Source organism: Anomaloglossus baeobatrachus, chromosome 6 (genome assembly GCF_048569485.1).
Source record: "Anomaloglossus baeobatrachus isolate aAnoBae1 chromosome 6, aAnoBae1.hap1, whole genome shotgun sequence".
Classification (NCBI taxonomy): domain Eukaryota; kingdom Metazoa; phylum Chordata; class Amphibia; order Anura; family Aromobatidae; genus Anomaloglossus; species Anomaloglossus baeobatrachus.
The window spans coordinates 568,317,389-568,341,946 of record NC_134358.1 but is presented as its reverse complement, the minus strand read 5'-3'; the positions used below and the strand labels follow the sequence as shown (position 1 = coordinate 568,341,946).

The window sequence follows — 24,558 nt, the reverse complement described above, 5'->3', positions numbered from 1 at the left end:
GACATTCCTGCAGACCATGCGCCCCTCCATCTCCACACACTGCTCCATATACCCCCGGTGTGACCCTCACTAATGTCCAGAGCTGGTCCATACAGACATTCCTGTAGACCGTGCACCCCTCCATCTACACACACCGCTCCATATACCCCCCGGTTTAACCCTCAGTAATGGCCAGAGCCAGTCCATACAGACATTCCTGCAGACCGTGTGCCCCTCCGTCTCCACACACTGCTTCATATACCCCCCGGTGTGACCCTCAGTAATGGCCAGAGTCGGTCCATACAGACATTCCTGCAGACCGTGCGCCCCTCCATCTCCACACACTGCTCCATATACCCCCCGGTGTGACCCTCACTAATGGCCAGAGCCAGTCCATACAGACATTCCTGCAGACCGTGCGCCCCTCCATCTCCACACACTGCTTCATATACCCCCCGGTGTGACCCTCACTAATGGCCAGAGCCGGTCCATACAGACATTCCTGCAGACCGTGCGCCCCTCCATCTCCACACACTGCTTCATATACCCCCCGGTGTGACCCTCAGTAATGGCCAGAGCCGGTCCATACAGACATTCCTGCAGACCATGCGCCCCTCCATCTCCACACACTGCTCCATATACCCCCCCGGTGTGACCCTCACTAATGGCCAGAGTCAGTCCATACAGACATTCCTGCAGACCGTGCGCCCCTCCGTCTCCTCACACTGCTTCATATACACCCCGGTGTGACCCTCACTAATGGCCAGAGTCAGTCCATACAGACATTCCTGCAGGCTGTGCGCCCCTCCGTCTCCTCACACTGCTTCATATACCCCCCGGTGTGACCCTCCGTAATGGCCAGAGCCAGTCCATACAGACATTCCTGCAGACTGTGCACCCCTCCATCTACACACACCGCTCCATATATCCCCCGGTGTGACCCTCAGTAATGGCCAGAGCCGGTCCATACAGACATTCCTGCAGACCGTGCGCCCCTCCGTCTCCACACACTGCTTCATATACCCCCCGGTTTAACCCTCAGTAATGGCCAGAGCCAGTCCATACAGACATTCCTGCAGACCGTGCGCCCCTCCATCTCCCCACACTCACACTACTCCATATACCCCCCGGTGTGACCCTCACTAATGGCCAGAGCCGGAGCCGGTCCATACAGACATTCCTGCAGACCGTGCACCCCTCCATCTCCACACACCGCTCCATATACCCCCCGGTGTGACCCTCAGTAATGGCCAGAGCCAGTCCATACAGACATTCCTGCAGACTGTGCACCCCTCCATCTACACACACCGCTCCATATATCCCCCGGTGTGACCCTCAGTAATGGCCAGAGCCGGTCCATACAGACATTCCTGCAGACCGTGCGCCCCTCCGTCTCCACACACTGCTTCATATACCCCCCGGTTTAACCCTCAGTAATGGCCAGAGCCAGTCCATACAGACATTCCTGCAGACCGTGCGCCCCTCCATCTCCACACACTGCTCCATATACCAACCGGTGTGACCATCAGTAATGGCCAGAGCCAGTCCATACAGACATTCCTGCAGACCGTGCGCCCCTCCGTTTCCACACACTGCTCTATATACCGCCCCGGTGTGACCCTCAGTAATGTCCAGAGTCGGTCCATACAGACATTCCTGCAGACCGTGCACCCCTCCATCTCCACACACTGCTCCATATACCCCCCGGTGTGACCCTCACTAATGGCCAGAGCTGGTCCATACAGACATTCCTGCAGACCATGCGCCCCTCCATCTCCACACACTGCTCCATATACCCCCGGTGTGACCCTCACTAATGTCCAGAGCTGGTCCATACAGACATTCCTGTAGACCGTGCACCCCTCCATCTACACACACCGCTCCATATACCCCCCGGTTTAACCCTCAGTAATGGCCAGAGCCAGTCCATACAGACATTCCTGCAGACCGTGCGCCCCTCCGTCTCCACACACTGCTTCATATACCCCCCGGTGTGACCCTCAGTAATGGCCAGAGTCGGTCCATACAGACATTCCTGCAGACCGTGCGCCCCTCCATCTCCACACACTGCTCCATATACCCCCCGGTGTGACCCTCACTAATGGCCAGAGCCGGTCCATACAGACATTCCTGCAGACCGTGCGCCCCTCCATCTCCACACACTGCTTCATATACCCCCCGGTGTGACCCTCAGTAATGGCCAGAGCCGGTCCATACAGACATTCCTGCAGACCATGCGCCCCTCCATCTCCACACACTGCTCCATATACCCCCCCGGTGTGACCCTCACTAATGGCCAGAGTCAGTCCATACAGACATTCCTGCAGACCGTGCGCCCCTCCGTCTCCTCACACTGCTTCATATACACCCCGGTGTGACCCTCACTAATGGCCAGAGTCAGTCCATACAGACATTCCTGCAGGCTGTGCGCCCCTCCGTCTCCTCACACTGCTTCATATACCCCCCGGTGTGACCCTCCGTAATGGCCAGAGTCGGTCCATACAGACATTCCTGCAGACCGTACGCCCCTCCGTCTCCACACACTGCTCCATATACCCCCCGGTGTGACCCTCAGTAATGGCCAGAGCCGGTCCATACAGACATTCCTGCAGACCGTGCACCCCTCCATCTCCACACACTGCTCCATATACCCCCCGGTTTAACCCTCAGTAATGGCCAGAGCCGGTCCATACAGATATTCCTGAAGACCGTGCACCCCTCCATCTACACACACCGCTCCATATACCCCGCGGTTTAACCCTCAGTAATGGCCAGAGCTGGTCCATACAGACATTCCTGCAGACCGTGCACCCCTCCATCTCCACACACTGCTCCATATACCCCCCGGTGTGACCCTCAGTAATGGCCAGAGCCGGTCCATACAGACATTCCTGCAGATCGTGCACCCCTCCATCTCCACACACTGCTCCATATACCCCCCGGTGTGACCCTCAGTAATGGCCAGAGCCAGTCCATACAGACATTCCTGCAGACCCTGCACCCCTCCATTTCCACACACCGCTCCATATACCCCCCGGTGTGACCCTCACTAATGGCCAGAGTCAGTCCATACAGACATTCCTGCAGGCTGTGCGCCCCTCCGTCTCCTCACACTGCTTCATATACCCCCCGGTGTGACCCTCCGTAATGGCCAGAGTCGGTCCATACAGACATTCCTGCAGACCGTACGCCCCTCCGTCTCCACACACTGCTCCATATACCCCCCGGTGTGACCCTCAGTAATGGCCAGAGCCGGTCCATACAGACATTCCTGCAGACCGTGCACCCCTCCATCTCCACACACTGCTCCATATACCCCCCGGTTTAACCCTCAGTAATGGCCAGAGCCGGTCCATACAGATATTCCTGAAGACCGTGCACCCCTCCATCTACACACACCGCTCCATATACCCCCCGGTGTGACCCTCAGTAATGGCCAGAGCCGGTCCATACAGACATTCCTGCAGATCGTGCACCCCTCCATCTCCACACACTGCTCCATATACCCCCCGGTGTGACCCTCAGTAATGGCCAGAGCCGGTCCATACAGACATTCCTGCAGACCCTGCACCCCTCCATTTCCACACACCGCTCCATATACCCCCCGGTGTGACCCTCACTAATGGCCAGAGTCGGTCCATACAGACATTCCTGCAGGCTGTGCGCCCCTCCGTCTCCACACACTGCTTCATATACCCCCCGGTGTGACCCTCACTAATGGCCAGAGCCACTCCATAGAGACATTCCTGCAGACCGTGCACCCCTCCATTTCCCCACACTGCTCCACATACCCCCCGGTGTGACCCTCAGTAATGGCCAGAGCCGGTCCATACAGACATTCCTGCAGACCGTGCACCCCTCCATCTCCACACACTGCTCCATATACCCCCCGGTGTGACCCTCAGTAATGGCCAGAGCCGGTCCATACAGACATTCCTGCAGACCGTGCACCCCTCCATCTCCACACACTGCTCCATATACCCCCGGTGTGACCCTCACTAATGGCCAGAGCCGGTCCAAACAGATATTCCTGCAGACCGTGCACCCTTCCATCTCCACACACTGCTCTGTATACCCCCCGGTGTGACCCTCAGTAATGGCCAGAGCCGGTCCATACAGACATTCCTGCAGACCGTGCACCCCTCCATCTCCACACACTGCTCCATATACCCCCGGTGTGACCCTCACTAATGGCCAGACCCGGTCCAAACAGATATTCCTGCAGACCGTGCACCCCTCCATCTCCACACACTGCTCCATATACCCCCCCGGTGTGACCCTCACTAATGGCCAGAGCTGGTCCATACAGACATTCCTGCAGACCGTGCACCCCTCCATCTCCACACACTGCTCCATATACCCCCGGTGTGACCCTCACTAATGGCCAGACCCGGTCCAAACAGATATTCCTGCAGACCGTGCACCCCTCCATCTACACACACCGCTCCATATACCCCCCGGTGTGACCCTCAGTAATGGCCAGAGCCGGTCCATACAGACATTCCTGCAGGCTGTGAGCCCCTCCATCTCCACACACCGCTCCATATACCCCCCGGTGTGACCCTCAGTAATGGCCAGAGCCGGTCCATACAGACATTCCTGCAGACCGTGCACCCCTCCATCTCCACACACTGCTCTGTATACCCCCGGTGTGACCCTCACTAATGTCCAGAGCTGGTCCATACAGACATTCTCAAAAATATATTATAAACCCCAACTTTTTTAAAAAATTCCTTTATTATACCAAAAGCTAAACAGACTCATAGACATAAAAACATACAAAGTCTCTGCAGGATTCAACCAATAAGGGGGTAGATACATTGCAATATATAATTCATCCTTCTTTCACGATTCGATACCTATTTCCCCTCATCAAAAAATTCCTCAGAGGGAAAAATTGCAATTTTTCAAAGATTTATATACTTCATACCATTATTCACATTATATATATATATCTATATATATAATTGCCTTATTCTGTCTATCTGTCTGTCTATCTGTCTGTCTATCTGTCTGTCTGTCATGCTCCGAAATTGTGTCCTTACGGTGACACAAAGCTGATTGGCCGCTGGGCTCGCCATGGCCCCGCCCCCCCACACGGATTGGCCTCTCGCCCCGGCTCTCTGCAGGCCCCGCCCCCCTCACGCAATGCACGCTCGCTCTGGCCCAACTGACAGGGAGCTCCGATTCCCAGGTGAGTACACACACACATCAGATCACACTCACTCTCACACTCACTCTCACACACACCTCACACATCACAACATGCTGGGATATCGCTTGCTTCTACACCGGCTCCGTCAGGATCCCGGCAGCGCCAGACATAACCTTGCGATGCTGGGATCTTGACGGAGGCCGTGAAAGCTGGTAACCATTATAAACATCGGGTAACTAAGGTCCCTTAGTTACCCGATGTGTATCATAGTTACCAGTGTACACCGGCTCACACTCACTCTCACACACACCTCACACACACATCACATCGCATCCACACATCAAGGTCCTGCAGCTGCGGAACATACACACACATAACAGCACACACACACACACATACACACACAAATCAGATCACACTCACACACACCTCACACATCACATCGCATCCACATACTCACAACATCTTGGGATATCGCTTGCTTCTCGGCGGCGATACTGTGCAGTTGTGAGCTTCCAGGACCTGCCGGGGGATCACATGGCCAGAAGCATGTGATATCCCCGGATGTTGTGAGTATCAGCGCGTATGTGCAATATCGTCAGTGTGTGTGTCTTTGTGTGTGAGTGTATGCGATCGGGTGTCTGTGAGTGTATGCGATCGGGTGTGTGTGAGTGGATGCGATCGGGTGTGTGTGAGTGGATGCGATCGGGTGTGTGTGAGTGGATGCGATCGGGTGGGTGTGTGTGGGTGTGTGTGAGTGGATGCGATCGGATCTGTGAGTGTCGGCAGAGGAGCACGGCGTGCTGGAGGAGGCTGAGAGGACAGAGGCTGATCCTGGGGAAGGCTGGGATGGGGAGGCTGATGCTGGAGATGGAGAGGCTGATGCTGGGGACAGAGAAGCTGATGCTGAGGACAGAGAGGCTGATGCTGGGGACAGAGAAGCTGATGCTGGGGACAGAGAGGCTGATGCTGCGGGAGGCTGATGCTGGGGACAGAGAGGCTGATGCTGGGGACAGAGAGGCTGATGCTGGGGACAGAGAGGCTGATGCTGGAGACAGAGAGGCTGATGCTGGGGACAGAGAATCTGATGCTGGGGACAGAGAGGCTGATGCTGGAGACAGAGAGGCTGATGCTGGAGACAGAGAGGCTGATGCTGGAGACAGAGAGGCTGATGCTGGAGACAGAGAGGCTGATGCTGGAGACAGAGAGGCTGATGCTGGAGACAGAGAGGCTGATGCTGGGGACAGAGAGGCTGATGCTGGGAGGAGAGAGGCTGATGCTGCAGGTAGAGAGGCTGATGCTGGCGCAGCATGGCGGATGGAGCACCTTTGGGAGTGCGCAGCATGGCGGATGGAGCACGTTTGGGAGTGCGCAGCATGGCGGATGGAGCACGTTTGGGAGTGCGCAGCATGGCGGATGGAGCACGTTTGGGAGTGCGCAGCATGGCGGATGGAGCACGTTTGGGAGTGCGCAGCATGGCGGATGGAGCACGTTTGGAAATGCGCAGCATGGCGGATGGAGCACGTTTGGGAGTGCGCAGCATGGGGGATGCAGCACGATGGGGAGTGCGGAGTATGGCGGATGGAGCACGTTTGGGAGTGCGCAGCATGGAGGATGCAGCACGATGGGGAGTGCGGAGTATGGCGGATGGAGCACGTTTGGGAGTGCGCAGCATGGCGGATGGACCACGTTTGGGAGTGCGCAGCATGGCGGATGGAGCACGTTTGGGAGTGCGCAGCATGGGAGATGGAGCACGATGGGGAGTGCGCAGCATGGCGGATGGAGCACGTTTGGGAGTGCGCAGCATGGGGGATGGAGCACGATGGGGAGTGCGCAGCATGGCGGATGGAGCACGTTTGGGAGTGCGCAGCATGGCGGATGGAGCACGTTTGGGAGTGCGCAGCATGGCGAATGGAGCACGTTTGGGAGTGCGCAGGATGGGAGATGGAGCACGATGGGGGGTGCGCAGCATAGGGGATGGAGCACGTTTGGGAGTGCGCAGCATGGCGGATGGAGCACGTTTGGGAGTGCGCAGCATGGGGGATAGAGCACGTTTGGGAGTGCGCAGCATGGCGGATGGAGCACGTTTGGGAGTGCGCAGCATGGGAGATGGAGCACGATGGGGAGTGCGCAGCATGGCGGATGGAGCACGTTTGGGAGTGCGCAGCATGGGGGATGGAGCACGATGGGGAGTGCGCTGCATGGCGGATGGAGCACGTTTGGGAGTGCGCAGCATGGCGGATGGAGCACGTTTGGGAGTGCGCAGGATGGGAGATGGAGAACGATGGGGGGTGCGCAGCATACGGGATGGAGCACGATGGGGAGTGCGCTGCATGGGGGATGGAGCACGATGGGAAGTGCACACCTCCCCCCAACACACACACATGCACGCGCACACTGCACAACACACCACACCACACACACACACTGGGAACCACAAACAACTGCCCTACACAGACACCCACACACACAGACAACGCTGCACACACAAATATACGCACATACCGCACAACACGCACATTGCACAAAACATACCTCCCCCCAAAACACACCACACACACACAAACTGCACAACACACACACAACGCTACAGACACACAGCGCTCCACAAACAACGCAACACACAAACAACACCGCTCTCACCCCCCATCACACCCAGACAACATCCAGAACATGTACAGCCCCTACACAAACACTTGGTAACTACACACAACAACATCTATATATATATATATATATAACAAAAATCATACATGAACTACACAATACGTAAATTCTAGAATACCCGATGCGTAGAATCGGGCCACCTTCTAGTATTTTAATAAATATCTATTAAACTCACCGTCACACACTGGTTTAGGAGCTGAATACAGAGACAAAAAGATATTTCGTCTCTATATCTAGTTCCAACCCCTATCCAGTTTTTGAGACCATAAAAACACACTTATAATAATGTCATCCCTGGTCACTCTTTTTAATGTTTTTGACAACTACTCGACATCCAAATCACATCCTCAACTGGTCAATTGAACAGAGGAAAAAACAGGGATAACTTTTTTGAAAAAAAGCACATCCTGGAATACGCTAGGTTATTCCTAACAGAACCAACACCCAATATATGGTGCAAACTCATCTACCGAACTGTTATTTTGGATACCATGCACCCTATAGAATGCCAAAGGTCATGCTCTACAGAACAGAGACCTAATATCGGCCCGAGGCCATCATCTGAACTGTTAGAAAAAAAGATTTTTTCAGCAAAGCAACAAACACATATATGCCAAAGATAATACAGAATAAAAAGTCCAGTAACCATAATTTGTTCCTTAATAGGATTCTTGATAGAGGAAATATTGCCCAGAGCCAGTCCATACAGACATTCCTGTAGACCGTGCGCCCCTCCATCTCCCCACACTGCTCCATATACCCCCCGGTGTGACCCTCAGTAATGGCCAGAGCCGGTCCATACAGACATTCCTGCAGACCGTGCACCCCTCCATTTCCCCACACTGCTCCATATACCCCCCGGTGTGACCCTCAGTAATGGCCAGAGCCGGTCCATACAGACATTCCTGCAGACCGTGCACCCCTCCATTTCCCCACACTGCTCCATATACCCCCCGGTGTGACCCTCAGTAATGGCCAGAGCCGGTCCATACAGACATTCCTGCAGACCGTGCACCCCTGCATCTACACACACCGCGCCATATACCCCCAGTGTGACCCTCACTAATGGCCAGAGCTGGTCCATACAGACATTCCTGCAGACCGTGCACCCCTCCGTCTCCACACACTGCTCCATATACCCCCCGGTGTGACCCTCAGTAACGGCCAGAGCCAGTCCATACAGACATTCCTGCAGACCGTGCGCCCCTCCATCTGCACACACCGCTCCATATACCCCCCGGTGTGACCCTCACTAATGGCCAGAGCCGGTCCATACAGACATTTCTGCAGACCGTGCGCCCCTCCATCTCCACACACTGCTCCATATACCCCCCGGTGTGACCCTCACTAATGGCCAGAGCCGGTCCATACAGACATTCCTGCAGACCGTGCGCCCCTCCATCTGCACACACCGCTCCATATACCCCCGGTGTGACCCTCACTAATGGCCAGAGCTGGTCCATACAGACATTCCTGCAGACCGTGCACCCCTCCATCTACACACACCGCTCCATATACCCCCCGGTGTGACCCTCAGTAACGGCCAGAGCCAGTCCATACAGACATTCCTGCAGACCGTGCGCCCCGTCCATCTGCACACACCGCTCCATATACCCCCCGGTGTGACCCTCAGTAATGGCCAGAACCAGTCCATACAGACATTCCTGCAGACCGTGCACCCCTCCATCTGCACACACCGCTCCATATACCCCCCGGTGTGACCCTCAATAACGGCCAGAGCCAGTCCATACAGACATTCCTGCAGACCGTGCACCCCTCCATCTCCACACACCGCTCCATATACCCCCCGGTGTGACCCTCAGTAATGGCCAGAGCCGGTCCATACAGACATTCCTGCAGACCGTGCACCCCTCCATTTCCCCACACTGCTCCATATACCCCCCGGTGTGACCCTCAGTAATGGCCAGAGCCGGTCCATACAGACATTCCTGCAGACCGTGCACCCCTCCATCTACACACACCGCGCCATATACCCCCAGTGTGACCCTCACTAATGGCCAGAGCTGGTCCATACAGACATTCCTGCAGACCGTGCACCCCTCCGTCTCCACACACTGCTCCATATACCCCCCGGTGTGACCCTCAGTAACGGCCAGAGCCAGTCCATACAGACATTCCTGCAGACCGTGCGCCCCTCCATCTGCACACACCGCTCCATATACCCCCCGGTGTGACCCTCACTAATGGCCAGAGCCGGTCCATACAGACATTTCTGCAGACCGTGCGCCCCTCCATCTCCACACACTGCTCCATATACCCCCCGGTGTGACCCTCACTAATGGCCAGAGCCGGTCCATACAGACATTCCTGCAGACCGTGCGCCCCTCCATCTGCACACACCGCTCCATATACCCCCGGTGTGACCCTCACTAATGGCCAGAGCTGGTCCATACAGACATTCCTGCAGACCGTGCACCCCTCCATCTACACACACCGCTCCATATACCCCCCGGTGTGACCCTCAGTAACGGCCAGAGCCAGTCCATACAGACATTCCTGCAGACCGTGCGCCCCGTCCATCTGCACACACCGCTCCATATACCCCCCGGTGTGACCCTCAGTAATGGCCAGAACCAGTCCATACAGACATTCCTGCAGACCGTGCACCCCTCCATCTGCACACACCGCTCCATATACCCCCCGGTGTGACCCTCAATAACGGCCAGAGCCAGTCCATACAGACATTCCTGCAGACCGTGCACCCCTCCATCTCCACACACCGCTCCATATACCCCCCGGTGTGACCCTCAATAACGGCCAGAGCCAGTCCATACAGACATTCCTGCAGACCGTGCACCCCTCCATCTCCACACACCGCTCCATATACCCCCCGGTGTGACCCTCAGTAATGGCCAGAGCCAGTCCATACAGACATTCCTGCAGACCGTGCACCCCTCCATCTACACACACCGCTCCATATACCCCCCGGTGTGACCCTCAGTAATGGCCAGAGCCGGTCCATACAGACATTCCTGCAGACCGTGCACCCCTCCATCTGCACACACCGCTCCATATACCCCCCGGTGTGACCCTCAATAACGGCCAGAGCCAGTCCATACAGACATTCCTGCAGACCGTGCACCCCTCCATCTCCACACACCGCTCCATATACCCCCCGGTGTGACCCTCAATAACGGCCAGAGCCAGTCCATACAGACATTCCTGCAGACCGTGCACCCCTCCATCTCCACACACCGCTCCATATACCCCCCGGTGTGACCCTCAATAACGGCCAGAGCCAGTCCATACAGACATTCCTGCAGACCGTGCACCCCTCCATCTCCACACACTGCTTCATATACCCCCCGGTGTGACCCTCAGTAATGGCCAGAGCCAGTCCATACAGACATTCCTGCAGACCGTGCGCCCCTCCGTCTCCACACACTGCTTCATATACCCCCCGGTGTGACCCTCAGTAATGGCCAGAGCCAGTCCATACAGACATTCCTGCAGACCGTGCACCCCTCCATCTCCACACACTGCTCCATATACCCCCCGGTGTGACCCTCAGTAATGGCCAGAGCCAGTCCATACAGACATTCCTGTAGACCGTGCGCCCCTCCGTCTCCACACACTGCTTCATATACCCCCCGGTGTGACCCTCAGTAATGGCCAGAGCCAGTCCATACAGACATTCCTGCAGACCGTGCACCCCTTCATCTCCACACACTGCTCTGTATACCCCCCGGTGTGACCCTCAGTAATGTCCAGAGCCAGTCCATACAGACATTCCTGCAGACCGTGCACCTCTCCATCTCCACACACTGCTCCATATACCCACCGGTGTGACCCTCAGTAATGGCCAGAGCCAGTCCATACAGACATTCCTGCAGACCGTGCGCCCCTCCATCTCCACACACCGCTCCATATACCCCCGGTGTGACCCTCAGTAACGGCCAGAGCCGGTCCATATAGACATTCCTGCAGACCGTGCAGCCCTCTGTCTCCACACACCGCTCCATATACCCCCCGGTGTGACCCTCAGTAACGGCCAGAGCTGGTCCATACAGACATTCCTGCAGACCGTGCGCCCCTCCGTCTCCACACACTGCTCCATATACCCCTCGGTGTGACCCTCAGTAACGGCCAGAGCTGGACCATACAGACATTCCTGCAGACCGTGCACCCCTCCGTCTCCACACACTGCTCCATATACCCCCCGGTGTGACCCTCACTAATGGCCAGAGCCGGTCCATACAGACATTCCTGCAGACCGTGCAGCCCTCCATCTCCACACACTGCTCCATATACCCCCCGGTGTGACCCTCAGTAATGGCCAGAGCTGGTCCATACAGACATTCCTGCAGACCGTGCAGCCCTCTGTCTCCACACATGCTGGGTTCCCCCACAGATTACAGCTGATCGCTGGGGTCCACAGCTGTGAGACCCCCTGTGATCAGCCTGTTATTGTCTATTAGGGGATTGCTATGTGAGCAGTTGTCTTCTCCTCCTTTCCCAGGATGTGATGGATCTGGTGACAGACGATGTAATAAAGGTTTGTGTCCTTACAAAGCAGCAAAACCGGAGATGTGACGCACCTGTATGTGGAGGTGTCATATAACCAGGGCAGGTGAGGTGGCTGCACCTGTGCGAGGGCAATCATGGGGCCGTAATCACACCTTACTCATGTCACACGCAGCTACCTGCTCATTATCAGGCTGCCCAATAATTACACCAGTGAGAGCGGGGGAGGGGACAATGTCTCACAGCCCCGGGACCGGTCACCGGCTGCATCTGTGACCTAGAGCGATAGATACAGTATACGGAGAACAGAGCCGACCGGCACAAAAATCACCGAAATGCAGCTCGTCATCATCGGGGTCTCCACCTGACTGCAGCTCGTCATCATCGGGGTCTCCACCTGACTGCAGCTCGTCATCATCGGGGTCTCCACCTGACTGCAGCTCGTCATCATCGGGGTCTCCACCTGACTGAGGCTCATCCTCATCAGGGTCTCCACCTGACTGCAGCTCGTCATCATCGGGGTCTCCACCTGACTGCAGCTCGTCATCATCGGGGTCTCCACCTGACTGCAGCTCATTGTCCTCATCGGGGTCTCCACCTGACTGCAGCTCGTCATCATCGGGGTCTCCACCTGACTGCAGCTCGTCCTCACAGGGGTCTCCACCTGACTGCAGCTCGTCATCATCGGGGTCTCCACCTGACTGCATCTCATCCTCATCGGGGTCTCCATCTGACTGCAGCTCGTCATCATCGGGGTCTCCACCTGACTGCAGCTCGTCCTCATCGGGGTCTCCACCTGACTGCATCTCATCCTCATCGGGGTCTCCACCTGACTGCATCTCATCCTCATCGGGGTCTCCACCTGACTGCAGCTCATCCTCATCGGGGTCTCCACCTGACTGCAGCTCATCCTCATCGGGGTCTCCATCTGACTGCAGCTCGTCCTCATCGGGGTCTCCACCTGACTGCATCTCATCCTCATCGGGGTCTCCACCTGACTGCATCTCATCCTCATCTGGGTCTCCACCTGACTGCAGCTCATCCTCATCGGGGTCTCCATCTGACTGCAGCTCGTCATCATCGGGGTCTCCACCTGACTGCATCTCATCCTCATCGGGGTCTCCACCTGACTGCAGCTCATCCTCATCGGGGTCTCCATCTGACTGCAGCTCGTCATCATCGGGGTCTCCACCTGACTGCATCTCATCCTCATCGGGGTCTCCATCTGACTGCAGCTCGTCATCATCGGGGTCTCCACCTGACTGCAGCTCGTCCTCATCGGGGTCTCCACCTGACTGCATCTCATCCTCATCGGGGTCTCCACCTGACTGCATCTCATCCTCATCGGGGTCTCCACCTGACTGCAGCTCATCCTCATCGGGGTCTCCACCTGACTGCAGCTCATCCTCATCGGGGTCTCCATCTGACTGCAGCTCGTCCTCATCGGGGTCTCCACCTGACTGCATCTCATCCTCATCGGGGTCTCCACCTGACTGCATCTCATCCTCATCGGGGTCTCCATCTGACTGCAGCTCGTCATCATCGGGGTCTCCACCTGACTGCATCTCATCCTCATCGGGGTCTCCACCTGACTGCAGCTCATCCTCATCGGGGTCTCCATCTGACTGCAGCTCGTCATCATCGGGGTCTCCACCTGACTGCATCTCATCCTCATCGGGGTCTCCACCTGACTGCAGCTCGTCCTCATCGGGGTCTCCATCTGACTGCAGCTCGTCATCATCGGGGTCTCCACCTGACTGCAGCTCGTCCTCATCGGGGTCTCCACCTGACTGCATCTCATCCTCATCGGGGTCTCCACCTGACTGCAGCTCATCCTCATCGGGGTCTCCATCTGACTGCAGCTCGTCATCATCGGGGTCTCCACCTGACTGCAGCTCGTCCTCATCGGGGTCTCCACCTGACTGCATCTCATCCTCATCGGGGTCTCCACCTGACTGCAGCTCGTCCTCATCGGGGTCTCCACCTGACTGCAGCTCGTCCTCATCGGGGTCTCCACCTGACTGCAGCTCGTCCTCATCGGGGTCTCCACCTGACTGCAGCTCATCCTCATCAGGGTCTCTACCTGACTGCAGCTCGTCATCATCGGGGTCTTCACCTGACTGCAGCTCGTCCTCATCGGGGTCTCCATCTGACTGCAGCTCGTCCTCATCGGGGTCTCCACCTGACTGCAGCTCGTCATCATCGGGGTCTCCACCTGACTGAAGCTCATCCTCATCGGGGTCTCCACCTGACTGAGGCTCATCCTCATCAGGGTCTCCACCTGACTGCAGCTCGTCCTCATCAGGGTCTCCACCTGACTGCAGCTCGTCCTCATCGGGGTCTCCACCTGACTGCAGCTCATCCTCATCGGGGTCTCCACCTGACTGCAGCTCGTCCTCATCGGGGTCTCCCTCTGACTGCAGCTCGTCCTCATCGGGGTCTCCCTCTGACTGCAGCTCATCCTCATCGGGGTCTCCACCTGACTGAGGCTCATCCTCATCGGGGTCTCCACCTGACTGCGGCTCGTCATCATCGGGGTCTCCACCTGACTGCAGCTCGTCCTCACAGGGGTCTCCACCTGACTGCAGCTTGTCATCATCGGGGTCTCCACCTGACTGCAGCTCGTCCTCATCAGGGTCTCCACCTGACTGCAGCTCATCCTCATCAGGGTCTCCATGTGACTGCAGCTCGTCCTCACAGGGGTCTCCACCTGACTGCAGCTCGTCATCATCGGGGTCTCCACCTGACTGAGGCTCATCCTCATCGGGGTCTCCACCTGACTGTAGCTCATCCTCATTGGGGGTCTTCACCTGACTGCAGCTCGTCATCCTCATCGGGGTCTCCACCTGACTGCAGCTCGTCATCCTCATCGGGGTCTCCACCTGACTGCAGCTCGTCATCATCGGGGTCTCCACCTGACTGAAGCTCATCCTCATCGGGGTCTCCACCTGACTGAGGCTCATCCTCATCGGGGTCTCCACCTGACTGCAGCTCGTCCTCATCAGGGTCTCCTCCTGACTACAGCTCATCCTCATCGGGGTCTCCACCTGACTGCAGCTCGTCCTCATCGGGGTCTCCACCTGACTGCAGCTCGTCATCATCGGGGTCTCCACCTGACTGCAGCTCATCCTCATCGGGGTCTCCACCTGACTGCAGCTCATCCTCATCGGGGTCTCCACCTGATTGCAGCTCGTCCTCATCGGGGTCTCCCTCTGACTGCAGCTCATCCTCATCGGGGTCTCCACCTGACTGCAGCTAGTTTTTATCACCAGGGTCTCCACCTGACTGCAGCTCATCCTCATTGGGGTCTCCACCTGACTGCACCTTGTCCTCCTCATCGGGGTCTCCACCTGACTGAACCTTGTCGTCCTCAATGGGGTCTCCACCTAACGGCAGCTTGTCGTCTTCTTCTTCTATCTAGAGCAGATATATAACAAGCTCAGGAATATGCTGGACTACCCACAGCTCTCCAAGTAGTCCTGTAATGATAATCTCCTGCTAATTAAACAGTGGTTTTATCAAAACTACACTACGCTGCTCAGTAAGTGACACATCACTGGAATCAGGATCTCTTTTCCTTCATCATGCTGCTCTCAGATTAGGCAGCAAATACCTGGTGACAAATTCCCTTTAATGGCTTTTTTTTTTTTTGCAGTTATAATAGGATTCTGCACTTAAAAATACAATTGCGTGGGTTTTTTTATACGTGCATGTTCGCAGGCCCCCCTATAGTTGCCTATTACACCCCCCCCCCTCGCATAGTTGAACAGCGTCTCTAAACACAACAGGACACGAACGTCCATGAAATCACATTCACTGTCTTTTTTACTGTTAAATCCAGGTCTCCTGCACAAAAAATGCAAAAAAACCCAAAACACAATATAAGAAGCATGAACTGGGGCAGGATTGTCCTTATCGCTCCAGATCTGCTCAGGACAGAGACTTTGTATCCTCTGTGAGCTGAACCCATCTGCCTCCTTTCCTGATCGTTTGTTACAATGTATCAGCGATTTACCGCAGAGGATTGTTTAGAATGGATACATTGTAACAACCCCTCAGCTGTGAGTAGTATTAGGTCTGGATGGAGGTGGATGTGTCGCTGCTCAGTGGCTCAGAGATGCTGGGATTTGGCAGAGGTGCCATCCGCCGGGCACATCACCCACATGACCCCTATGAATGGGTCCCCCCCTGCCCGGCCATACCTTTGCCGGCCTCCCGGTGCCGGGGGACGCGCCCTGCGTCTGGGCAGGTGACATGGTGCTGCTCCTGCACAAGCCCCGCACGTCTCCTAGAGCCGCACACTTCCTGCAGAGGCCACACACGGGGACAGCCGCGGGCGCCGGACACTGCTCCACCTGTCACACCGGACCGGTCACATCCCGCACAGGGACCGGCCGCTGCTCCACCTGTCACACCGGACCGGTCACATCCCGCACAGGGACCGGCCGCTGCTCCACCTGTCACACCGGACCGGTCACATCCCGCACAGGGACCGGCCGCTGCTCCACCTGTCACACCGGACCGGTCACATCCCGCACAGGGACCGGCCGCTACTCTGGAGACCGCATATGAGGGACGTGTCATAATCCGGTCCCTGCACTCACAGGAGATCAATGCTCTCTATGACAACCAATAGATTTTCTCTTTTACCTCCTTAACATTGACCAGATCTCTGCTTGCTGTCACTGAATGAGAACATCTGTGCAGACTACTCACAGCTGAAGCTTTGCTCCACTTGCATCCAGTCAACACAATCTGTGAGCTGAACCCATCAGCAGCACAGATCTCCCTGCTGTTTGTTACAATGTATCAGTGTAGATTGTGGTGTTTACAGATGTTTACAAGAGTTGGATGATTTGGCAGCTCCGATGCTGGATCACCAAACTCCTCCACACCACAGCAGTACAGGACCCCTAACCAGAGATAGAGGGTGGTCTCTGCAACATGGCCTCTCTCCTGTAGAGTGTAAGCTCTTATGGTCAGTTTGGTCCTGTCTCTCCTGTAGAGTGTAAGCTCTTATGGTCAGTGGGGTCCTCTCTCTTCTGTAGAGTGTAAGCTCTTATGGTCAGTGGGGTCCTCTCTCTTCTGTAGAGTGTAAGCTCTTATGGTCAGTGGGATCCTCTCTCTCTCTCCTGTAGAGTGTAAGCTCTTATGGTCAGTGGGGTCCTCTCTCTCCTGTAGAGTGTAAGCTCTTATGGTCAGTGGGATCCTCTCTCTCTCTTCTGTAGAGTGTAAGCTCTTATGGTCAGTTCGATCCTCTCTCTCTCCTGTAGAGTGTAAGTTCCTATGGTCAGTGGGGTCCTCTCTCTCTCTCCTGTAGAGTGTAAGCTCTTATTATCAGTGGAGTCCTCTCAACTGTAGAGTGTAAGCTCTTGTGATCAGTGGGGTCCTGTCTGTCCTGTAGAGTGTAAGCTCTTATGGTCAGCGGGGTCCCCTCTCTCCTGTAGAGTGTAAGCTCTTATGGTCAGCAGGGTTCTCTCTCTCCTGTGGAGTGTAAGCTCTTATGGTCAGTGGGATTCTCTCTCTCTCTCCTGTAGAGTGTAAGTTCCTATGGTCAGTGGGGTCCTCTCTTTTTCTCCTGTAGAGTGTAAGCTCTTATGGCCAGTGGGGTCCTCTCTCTCCTGTAGAGTGTAAGCTCTTATGGCCAGTGGGGTCCTCTCTCTCTCCTGTAGAATGTAAGCTCTTATGGTCAGTGGGGTCCTGTCTCTCCTGTAGAGTGTAATCTCTTATGGTAAGCAGGGTCCTCTCTCTCCTGTAGAGTGTAAGCTCTTATGGCCAGTGGGGTCCTCTCTCTCCTGTAGAGTGTAAGCTCTTATGGTCAGTGGAGTCCTCTCTCTCCTGTAGAGTGTAAGCTCTTATGGTCAGTGAGATCCTCTCTCTCTCTCCTGTAGAGTGTAAGCTCTTATGGTCAGTGAGATCCTCTCTCTCTCCTGTAGAGTGTAAGCTCTTATGGTCAGTGGGGTCCTCTCTCTCTCCTGTAGAGTGTAAGCTCTTATGGTCAGTGGGGTCCTCTCTCTCTCTCTCCTGTAGAGTGTAAGCTCTTATGGTCAGTGGGGTCCTCTCTCTCGCCTGTGGAGTGTAAGCTCTTATGGTCAGTGGGGTCCTCGCTCTCCTGTAGAGTGTAAGCTCTTATGGTCAGTGGGGTCCTCTCTCTCTACTGTAGAGTGTAAGCTCTTATGGTCAGTGGGGTCCTCTCTCTCCTGTACAGTGTAAGCTCTTATGGTCAGTGGGGTCCTCTCTCTCTCTCTCCTGTGGAGTGTAAGCTCTTATGGTCAGTGGGGTTCTCTCTCTCCTGTAGAGTGTAAGTTCTTATTATCAGTGGAGTCCTCTCAACTGTAGAGTGTAAGCTCTTGTGATCAGTGGGGTCCTGTCTGTCCTGTAGAGTGTAAGCTCTTATGGTCAGCGGGGTCCCCTCTCTCCTGTAGAGTGTAAGCTCTTATGGTCAGCAGGGTTCTCTCTCTCCTGTGGAGTGTAAGCTCTTATGGTCAGTGGGGTTCTCTCTCTCTCTCCTGTAGAGTGTAAGTTCCTATGGTCAGTGGGGTCCTCTCTTTTTCTCCTGTAGAATGTAAGCTCTTATGGTCAGTGGGGTCCTGTCTCTCCTGTAGAGTGTAAGCTCTTATGGCCAGTGGGGTCCTCTCTCTCCTGTAGAGTGTAAGCTCTTATGGCCAGTGGGGTCCTCTCTCTCTCCTGTAGAATGTAAGCTCTTATGGTCAGTGGGGTCCTGTCTCTCCTGTAGAGTGTAATCTCTTATGGTAAGCAGGGTCCTCTCTCTCCTGTAGAGTGTAAGCTCTTATGGCCAGTGGGGTCCTCTCTCTCCTGTAGAGTGTAAGCTCTTATGGTCAGTGGAGTCCTCTCTCTCCTGTAGAGTGTAAGCTCTTATGGTCAGTGAGATCCTCTCTCTCTCTCCTGTAGAGTGTAAGCTCTTATGGTCAGTGAGATCCTCTCTCTCTCCTGTAGAGTGTAAGCTCTTATGGTCAGTGGGGTCCTCTCTCTCTCCTGTAGAGTGTATGCTCTTATGGTCAGTGGGGTCCTCTCTCTCTCTCTCCTGTAGAGTGTAAGCTCTTATGGTCAGTGGGGTCCTCTCTCTCGCCTGTGGAGTGTAAGCTCTTATGGTCAGTGGGGTCCTCGCTCTCCTGTAGAGTGTAAGCTCTTATGGTCAGTGGGGTCCTCTCTCTCTACTGTAGAGTGTAAGCTCTTATGGTCAGTGGGGTCCTCTCTCTCCTGTACAGTGTAAGCTCTTATGGTCAGTGGGGTCCTCTCTCTCTCTCTCCTGTGGAGTGTAAGCTCTTATGGTCAGTGGGGTTCTCTCTCTCCTGTAGAGTGTAAGTTCTTATGGTCAGTGGGGTTCTCTCTCTCCTGTAGAGTGTAAGCTCTTATGGTCAGTGGGGTCCTCTCTCTCTCCTGTAGAGTGTTAGCTCTTATGGTCAGTGGGGTCCTCTCTCTCTCCTGTGGAGTGTAAGCTCTTATGGTCAGTGGGGTCCTCTCTCTCTCCTGTAGAGTGTAAGCTCTTATGGTCAGTGGGGTTCTCTCTCTCCTGTAGAGTGTAAGCTCTTATGGTCAGTGGGGTCCTCTCTCTCTCCTGTAGAGTGTAAGCTCTTATGGTCAGTGGGGTCCTCTCTCTCTCCTGTAGAGTGTAAGCTCTTATGGTCAGTGGGGTCCTCTCTCTCTCTCTCTCTCCTGTAGAGTGTAAGCTCTTATGGTCAGTGGGGTCCTCTCTCTCTTCTGTAGAGTGTAAGCTCTTATGGTCAGTGGGGTCCTCTCTCTCTTCTGTAGAGTGTTAGCTCTTATGGTCAGTGGGGTCCTCTCTCTCTCCTGTAGAGTGTAAGCTCTTATGGTCAGTGGGGTCCTCTCTCTCTCTCCTGTAGAGTGTAAGCTCTTATGGTCAGTGGGGTCCTCTCTCTCTCCTGTGGAGTGTAAGCTCTTATGGTCAGTGGGGTTCTCTCTCTCTCTCCTGTAGAGTGTAAGTTCCTATGGTCAGTGGGGTCCTCTCTCTTTCTCCTGTAGAATGTAAGCTCTTATGGTCAGTGGGGTCCTGTCTCTCCTGTAGAGTGTAAGCTCTTATGGCCAGTGGGGTCCTCTCTCTCCTGTAGAGTGTAAGCTCTTATGGCCAGTGGGGTCCTCTCTCTCTCCTGTAGAATGTAAGCTCTTATGGTCAGTGGGGTCCTCTTTCTCCTGTAGAGTGTAAGCTCTTATGGTCAGCAGGGTTCTCTCTCTCCTGTGGAGTGTAAGCTCTTATGGTCAGTGGGGTTCTCTCTCTCTCCTGTAGAGTGTAAGTTCCTATGGTCAGTGGGGTCCTCTCTCTTTCTCCTGTAGAATGTAAGCTCTTATGGTCAGTGGGGTCCTGTCTCTCCTGTAGAGTGTAAGCTCTTATGGCCAGTGGGGTCCTCTCTCTCCTGTAGAGTGTAAGCTCTTATGGCCAGTGGGGTCCTCTCTCTCTCCTGTAGAATGTAAGCTCTTATGGCCAGTGGGGTCCTCTTTCTCCTGTAGAGTGTAAGCTCTTATGGTCAGTGGGGTCCTCTCTCTCTTGTAGAGTGTAAGCTCTTACGGTCAGTGGGGTCCTCTCTTCTGTATAGTGTAAGCTCTTATGGTCAGTGGGGTCCTCTCTCTCTCCTGTGGAGTGTAAGCTCTTATGGTCAGTGGGGTCCTCTCTCTCTCCTGTGGAGTGTAAGCTCTTATGACCAGTGGGGTCCTCTCTCCTGTAGAGTGTAAGCTCTTATGACCAGTGGGGTCCTCTCTCCTGTGGAGTGTAAGCTCTTATGGTCAGTGGGGTCCTCTCTCTCTCCTGTAGAGTGTAAGCTCTTATGGTCAGTGGGGTTCTCTCTCTCCTGTAGAGTGTAAGCTCTTTTGGTCAGTGGGGTCCTCTCTCTCTCCTGTAGAGTGTAAGCTCTTATGGTCAGTTGGGTCCTCTCTCTCTCCTGTAGAGTGTAAGCTCTTATGGTCAGTGGGGTCCTCTCTCTCTTCTGTAGAGTGTAAGCTCTTATGGTCAGTGGGGTCCTCTCTCTCTCCTGTAGAGTGTAAGCTTTTATGGTCAGTGGGGTCCTCTCTCTCTCCTGTAGAGTGTTAGCTCTTATGGTCAGTGGGGTCCTCTCTCTCTCCTGTGGAGTGTAAGCTCTTATGGTCAGTGGGGTCCTCTCTCTCTCCTGTAGAGTGTAAGCTCTTATGGTCAGTGGGGTTCTCTCTCTCCTGTAGAGTGTAAGCTCTTATGGTCAGTGGGGTCCTCTCTCTCTCCTGTAGAGTGTAAGCTCTTATGGTCAGTGGGGTCCTCTCTCTCTCCTGTAGAGTGTAAGCTCTTATGGTCAGTGGGGTCCTCTCTCTCTCCTGTAGAGTGTAAGCTCTTATGGTCAGTGGGGTCCTCTTTCTCCTGTAGAGTGTAAGCTCTTATGGTCAGTGGGCTCCTCTCTCTCTCTCCTGTAGAGTGTAAGCTCTTATGGTCAGTGGGGTCCTCTTTCTCCTGTAGAGTGTAAGCTCTTATGGTCAGTGGGTTCCTCTCTCTCTTGTAGAGTGTAAGCTCTTATGGTCAGTGGGGTCCTCTCTCTTCTGTAGAGTGTAAGCTCTTATGGTCAGTGGGATCCTCTCTCTCTCTCCTGTAGAGTGTAAGCTCTTATGGTCAGTGGGATCCTCTCTCTCTCTCCTGTAGAGTGTAAGTTCCTATGGTCAGTGGGGTCCTCTCTCTCTCTCCTGTAGAGTGTAAGCTCTTATTATCAGTGGAGTCCTCTCAACTGTAGAGTGTAAGCTCTTGTGATCAGTGGGGTCCTGTCTGTCCTGTAGAGTGTAAGCTCTTATGGTCAGCGGGGTCCCCTCTCTCCTGTAGAGTGTAAGCTCTTATGGTCAGCAGGGTTCTCTCTCTCCTGTGGAGTGTAAGCTCTTATGGTCAGTGGGGTTCTCTCTCTCTCTCCTGTAGAGTGTAAGTTCCTATGGTCAGTGGGGTCCTCTCTCTTTCTCCTGTAGAATGTAAGCTCTTATGGTCAGTGGGGTCCTGTCTCTCCTGTAGAGTGTAAGGTCTTATGGCCAGTGGGGTCCTCTCTCTCCTGTAGAGTGTAAGCTCTTATGGCCAGTGGGGTCCTCTCTCTCTCCTGTAGAATGTAAGCTCTTATGGTCAGTGGGGTCCTCTTTCTCCTGTAGAGTGTAAGCTCTTATGGTCAGCAGGGTTCTCTCTCTCCTGTGGAGTGTAAGCTCTTATGGTCAGTGGGGTTCTCTCTCTCTCTCCTGTAGAGTGTAAGTTCCTATGGTCAGTGGGGTCCTCTCTCTTTCTCCTGTAGAATGTAAGCTCTTATGGTCAGTGGGGTCCTGTCTCTCCTGTAGAGTGTAAGCTCTTATGGCCAGTGGGGTCCTCTCTCTCCTGTAGAGTGTAAGCTCTTATGGCCAGTGGGGTCCTCTCTCTCTCCTGTAGAATGTAAGCTCTTATGGCCAGTGGGGTCCTCTTTCTCCTGTAGAGTGTAAGCTCTTATGGTCAGTGGGGTCCTCTCTCTCTTGTAGAGTGTAAGCTCTTACGGTCAGTGGGGTCCTCTCTTCTGTATAGTGTAAGCTCTTATGGTCAGTGGGGTCCTCTCTCTCTCCTGTGGAGTGTAAGCTCTTATGGTCAGTGGGGTCCTCTCTCTCTCCTGTGGAGTGTAAGCTCTTATCACCAGTGGGGTCCTCTCTCCTGTAGAGTGTAAGCTCTTATGACCAGTGGGGTCCTCTCTCCTGTGGAGTGTAAGCTCTTATGGTCAGTGGGGTCCTCTCTCTCCTGTAGAGTGTAAGCTCTTATGGTCAGTGGGGTCCTCTCTCTCCTGTAGAGTGTAAGCTGGTGGTCTGTAGTGTGCTGTTCAAAGCGGTAGCAGGACCCCAGGGATCTGTGATTGTCCGCAGTGGTGAGGTGACGTCCACAGCTGTCATTACAATGCCCTGCTCAAGTCCAGCCTTTTGCTGGTGTTCAGAGAAGACCATGATTCTTGCTATATACTGCAGTAGTATGGTATTTTTATTTTATTTTGTTTAGATTAGTTTTTTAGATTTAGATTGTTTAGATTTAGTATTTGTTAGACCCTTGGTGATTTTGACTTGTGATTGTTTGTGGTATATACAGCAGTATCATCCTACACCAGTAACAACCTATCACTCTAAGCAATCGCACCATCACAGCTTCAAATCTCCCAAAGGGACTAACAAATAAAGTAATATAAAAATAATAATTAAAAAAAATACACAAAAATTGTAATCACTGTAATTTTCTCTTATTAATATTATAGATATTAAGAAATAAATATTTGGTTTCATCGCAAACGTTTGATCCATCAAAATATCTAATTAATGACCCTGATTGATAAGAAAAGTTAAGAGAAAAAATTGGAAATGACAGAATTGTGTTTTTTTAGTTTTTGCAACACTGAGTAATGAAAACATCGAATCCCCCCAAAATGGAGTCAATGACGTCAGCGTCCGTCGCAAAAAGCAACAGTCACACGGACGATCAAAAAAAACTAAATCTGACAGGTCTTGATCTTTTTTACTTCTTAATTTAGACAAAAATTTAAAAGTTTGGTTTCGTGATAATTGCACTGGGGTTTACAAGAGAACGGAAGTACGGACCGGTCGTTATTACCGAGCAAAAAACAATTGCGGAATTTAGCTTTTTTCACTGTTCTTCCATCTTGGAATTATATTCTTCTTTTCCAGTACGATAACTGGTAAAATAAATGGCGCCATTCATAGCTACAAGATACAAGTCGCCCGGCGGAAAACAAGACTCGTACGGCGATTGTAGCAATAAACAAAATCAGAAAAAGGAGAAAAAAATGCAAAATTTAAAAAAATACCACCACCCACCTGTTAACCAGTTATATCCCGATTTCAGTCTATGATCTTACGTGTGCCATTCCCCGCTCCAGTTGGTGGCCATGTGACATGATTGTGGGGCTCTGATGGGTGGTCTGGACGGCGCAGGGTCAGCTGATGACCCCCGTCACTGACGTGGCACAGATCTGTGACCGCTGCGCTCCGACATTGACCGGAGATCACCATTTCTGCTGTTCAGATGGAAGCTGATGGATGCCGTGCTCTGTACACCAGAAATGATCGAATATCGCAGCTTCAAGACAATAAAAACAATAAAAAGTGGAGAAAAATGCTTTTAAAAGTAGAAAGAAATGTAAAAAAACACAAATCACCTCCCTTTTGCTAATTGAAAAAAAGCAGTTAAAAAATATATGCACATATTTGGTATCGCCGCGTTCAGACATGCCCGATCTATCAAAATATAACATTAATCTGTTCAAAAGTGCAACTCGTCCAGC

General features: G+C 53.8%; 1 protein-coding gene across 1 annotated transcript in view; it reads right to left on the bottom strand.

The window, feature by feature from the left end:
* LOC142243988 (cyclic nucleotide-binding domain-containing protein 2-like) overlaps positions 1 to 16,542 on the bottom strand; it is a 39,377-nt gene extending 22,835 nt beyond the window's left edge. Inside the window, exons 1-2 of the mRNA XM_075316172.1 lie at positions 16,489 to 16,542; positions 15,647 to 15,703 (exon numbers count right to left, since the gene is read on the bottom strand). Coding sequence (XP_075172287.1) covers positions 15,647 to 15,703; positions 16,489 to 16,542 — 111 coding nt within the window. The remainder of the gene's footprint in view (positions 1 to 15,646; positions 15,704 to 16,488) is intronic.
* Positions 16,543 to 24,558: the final 8,016 nt, after the last annotated feature.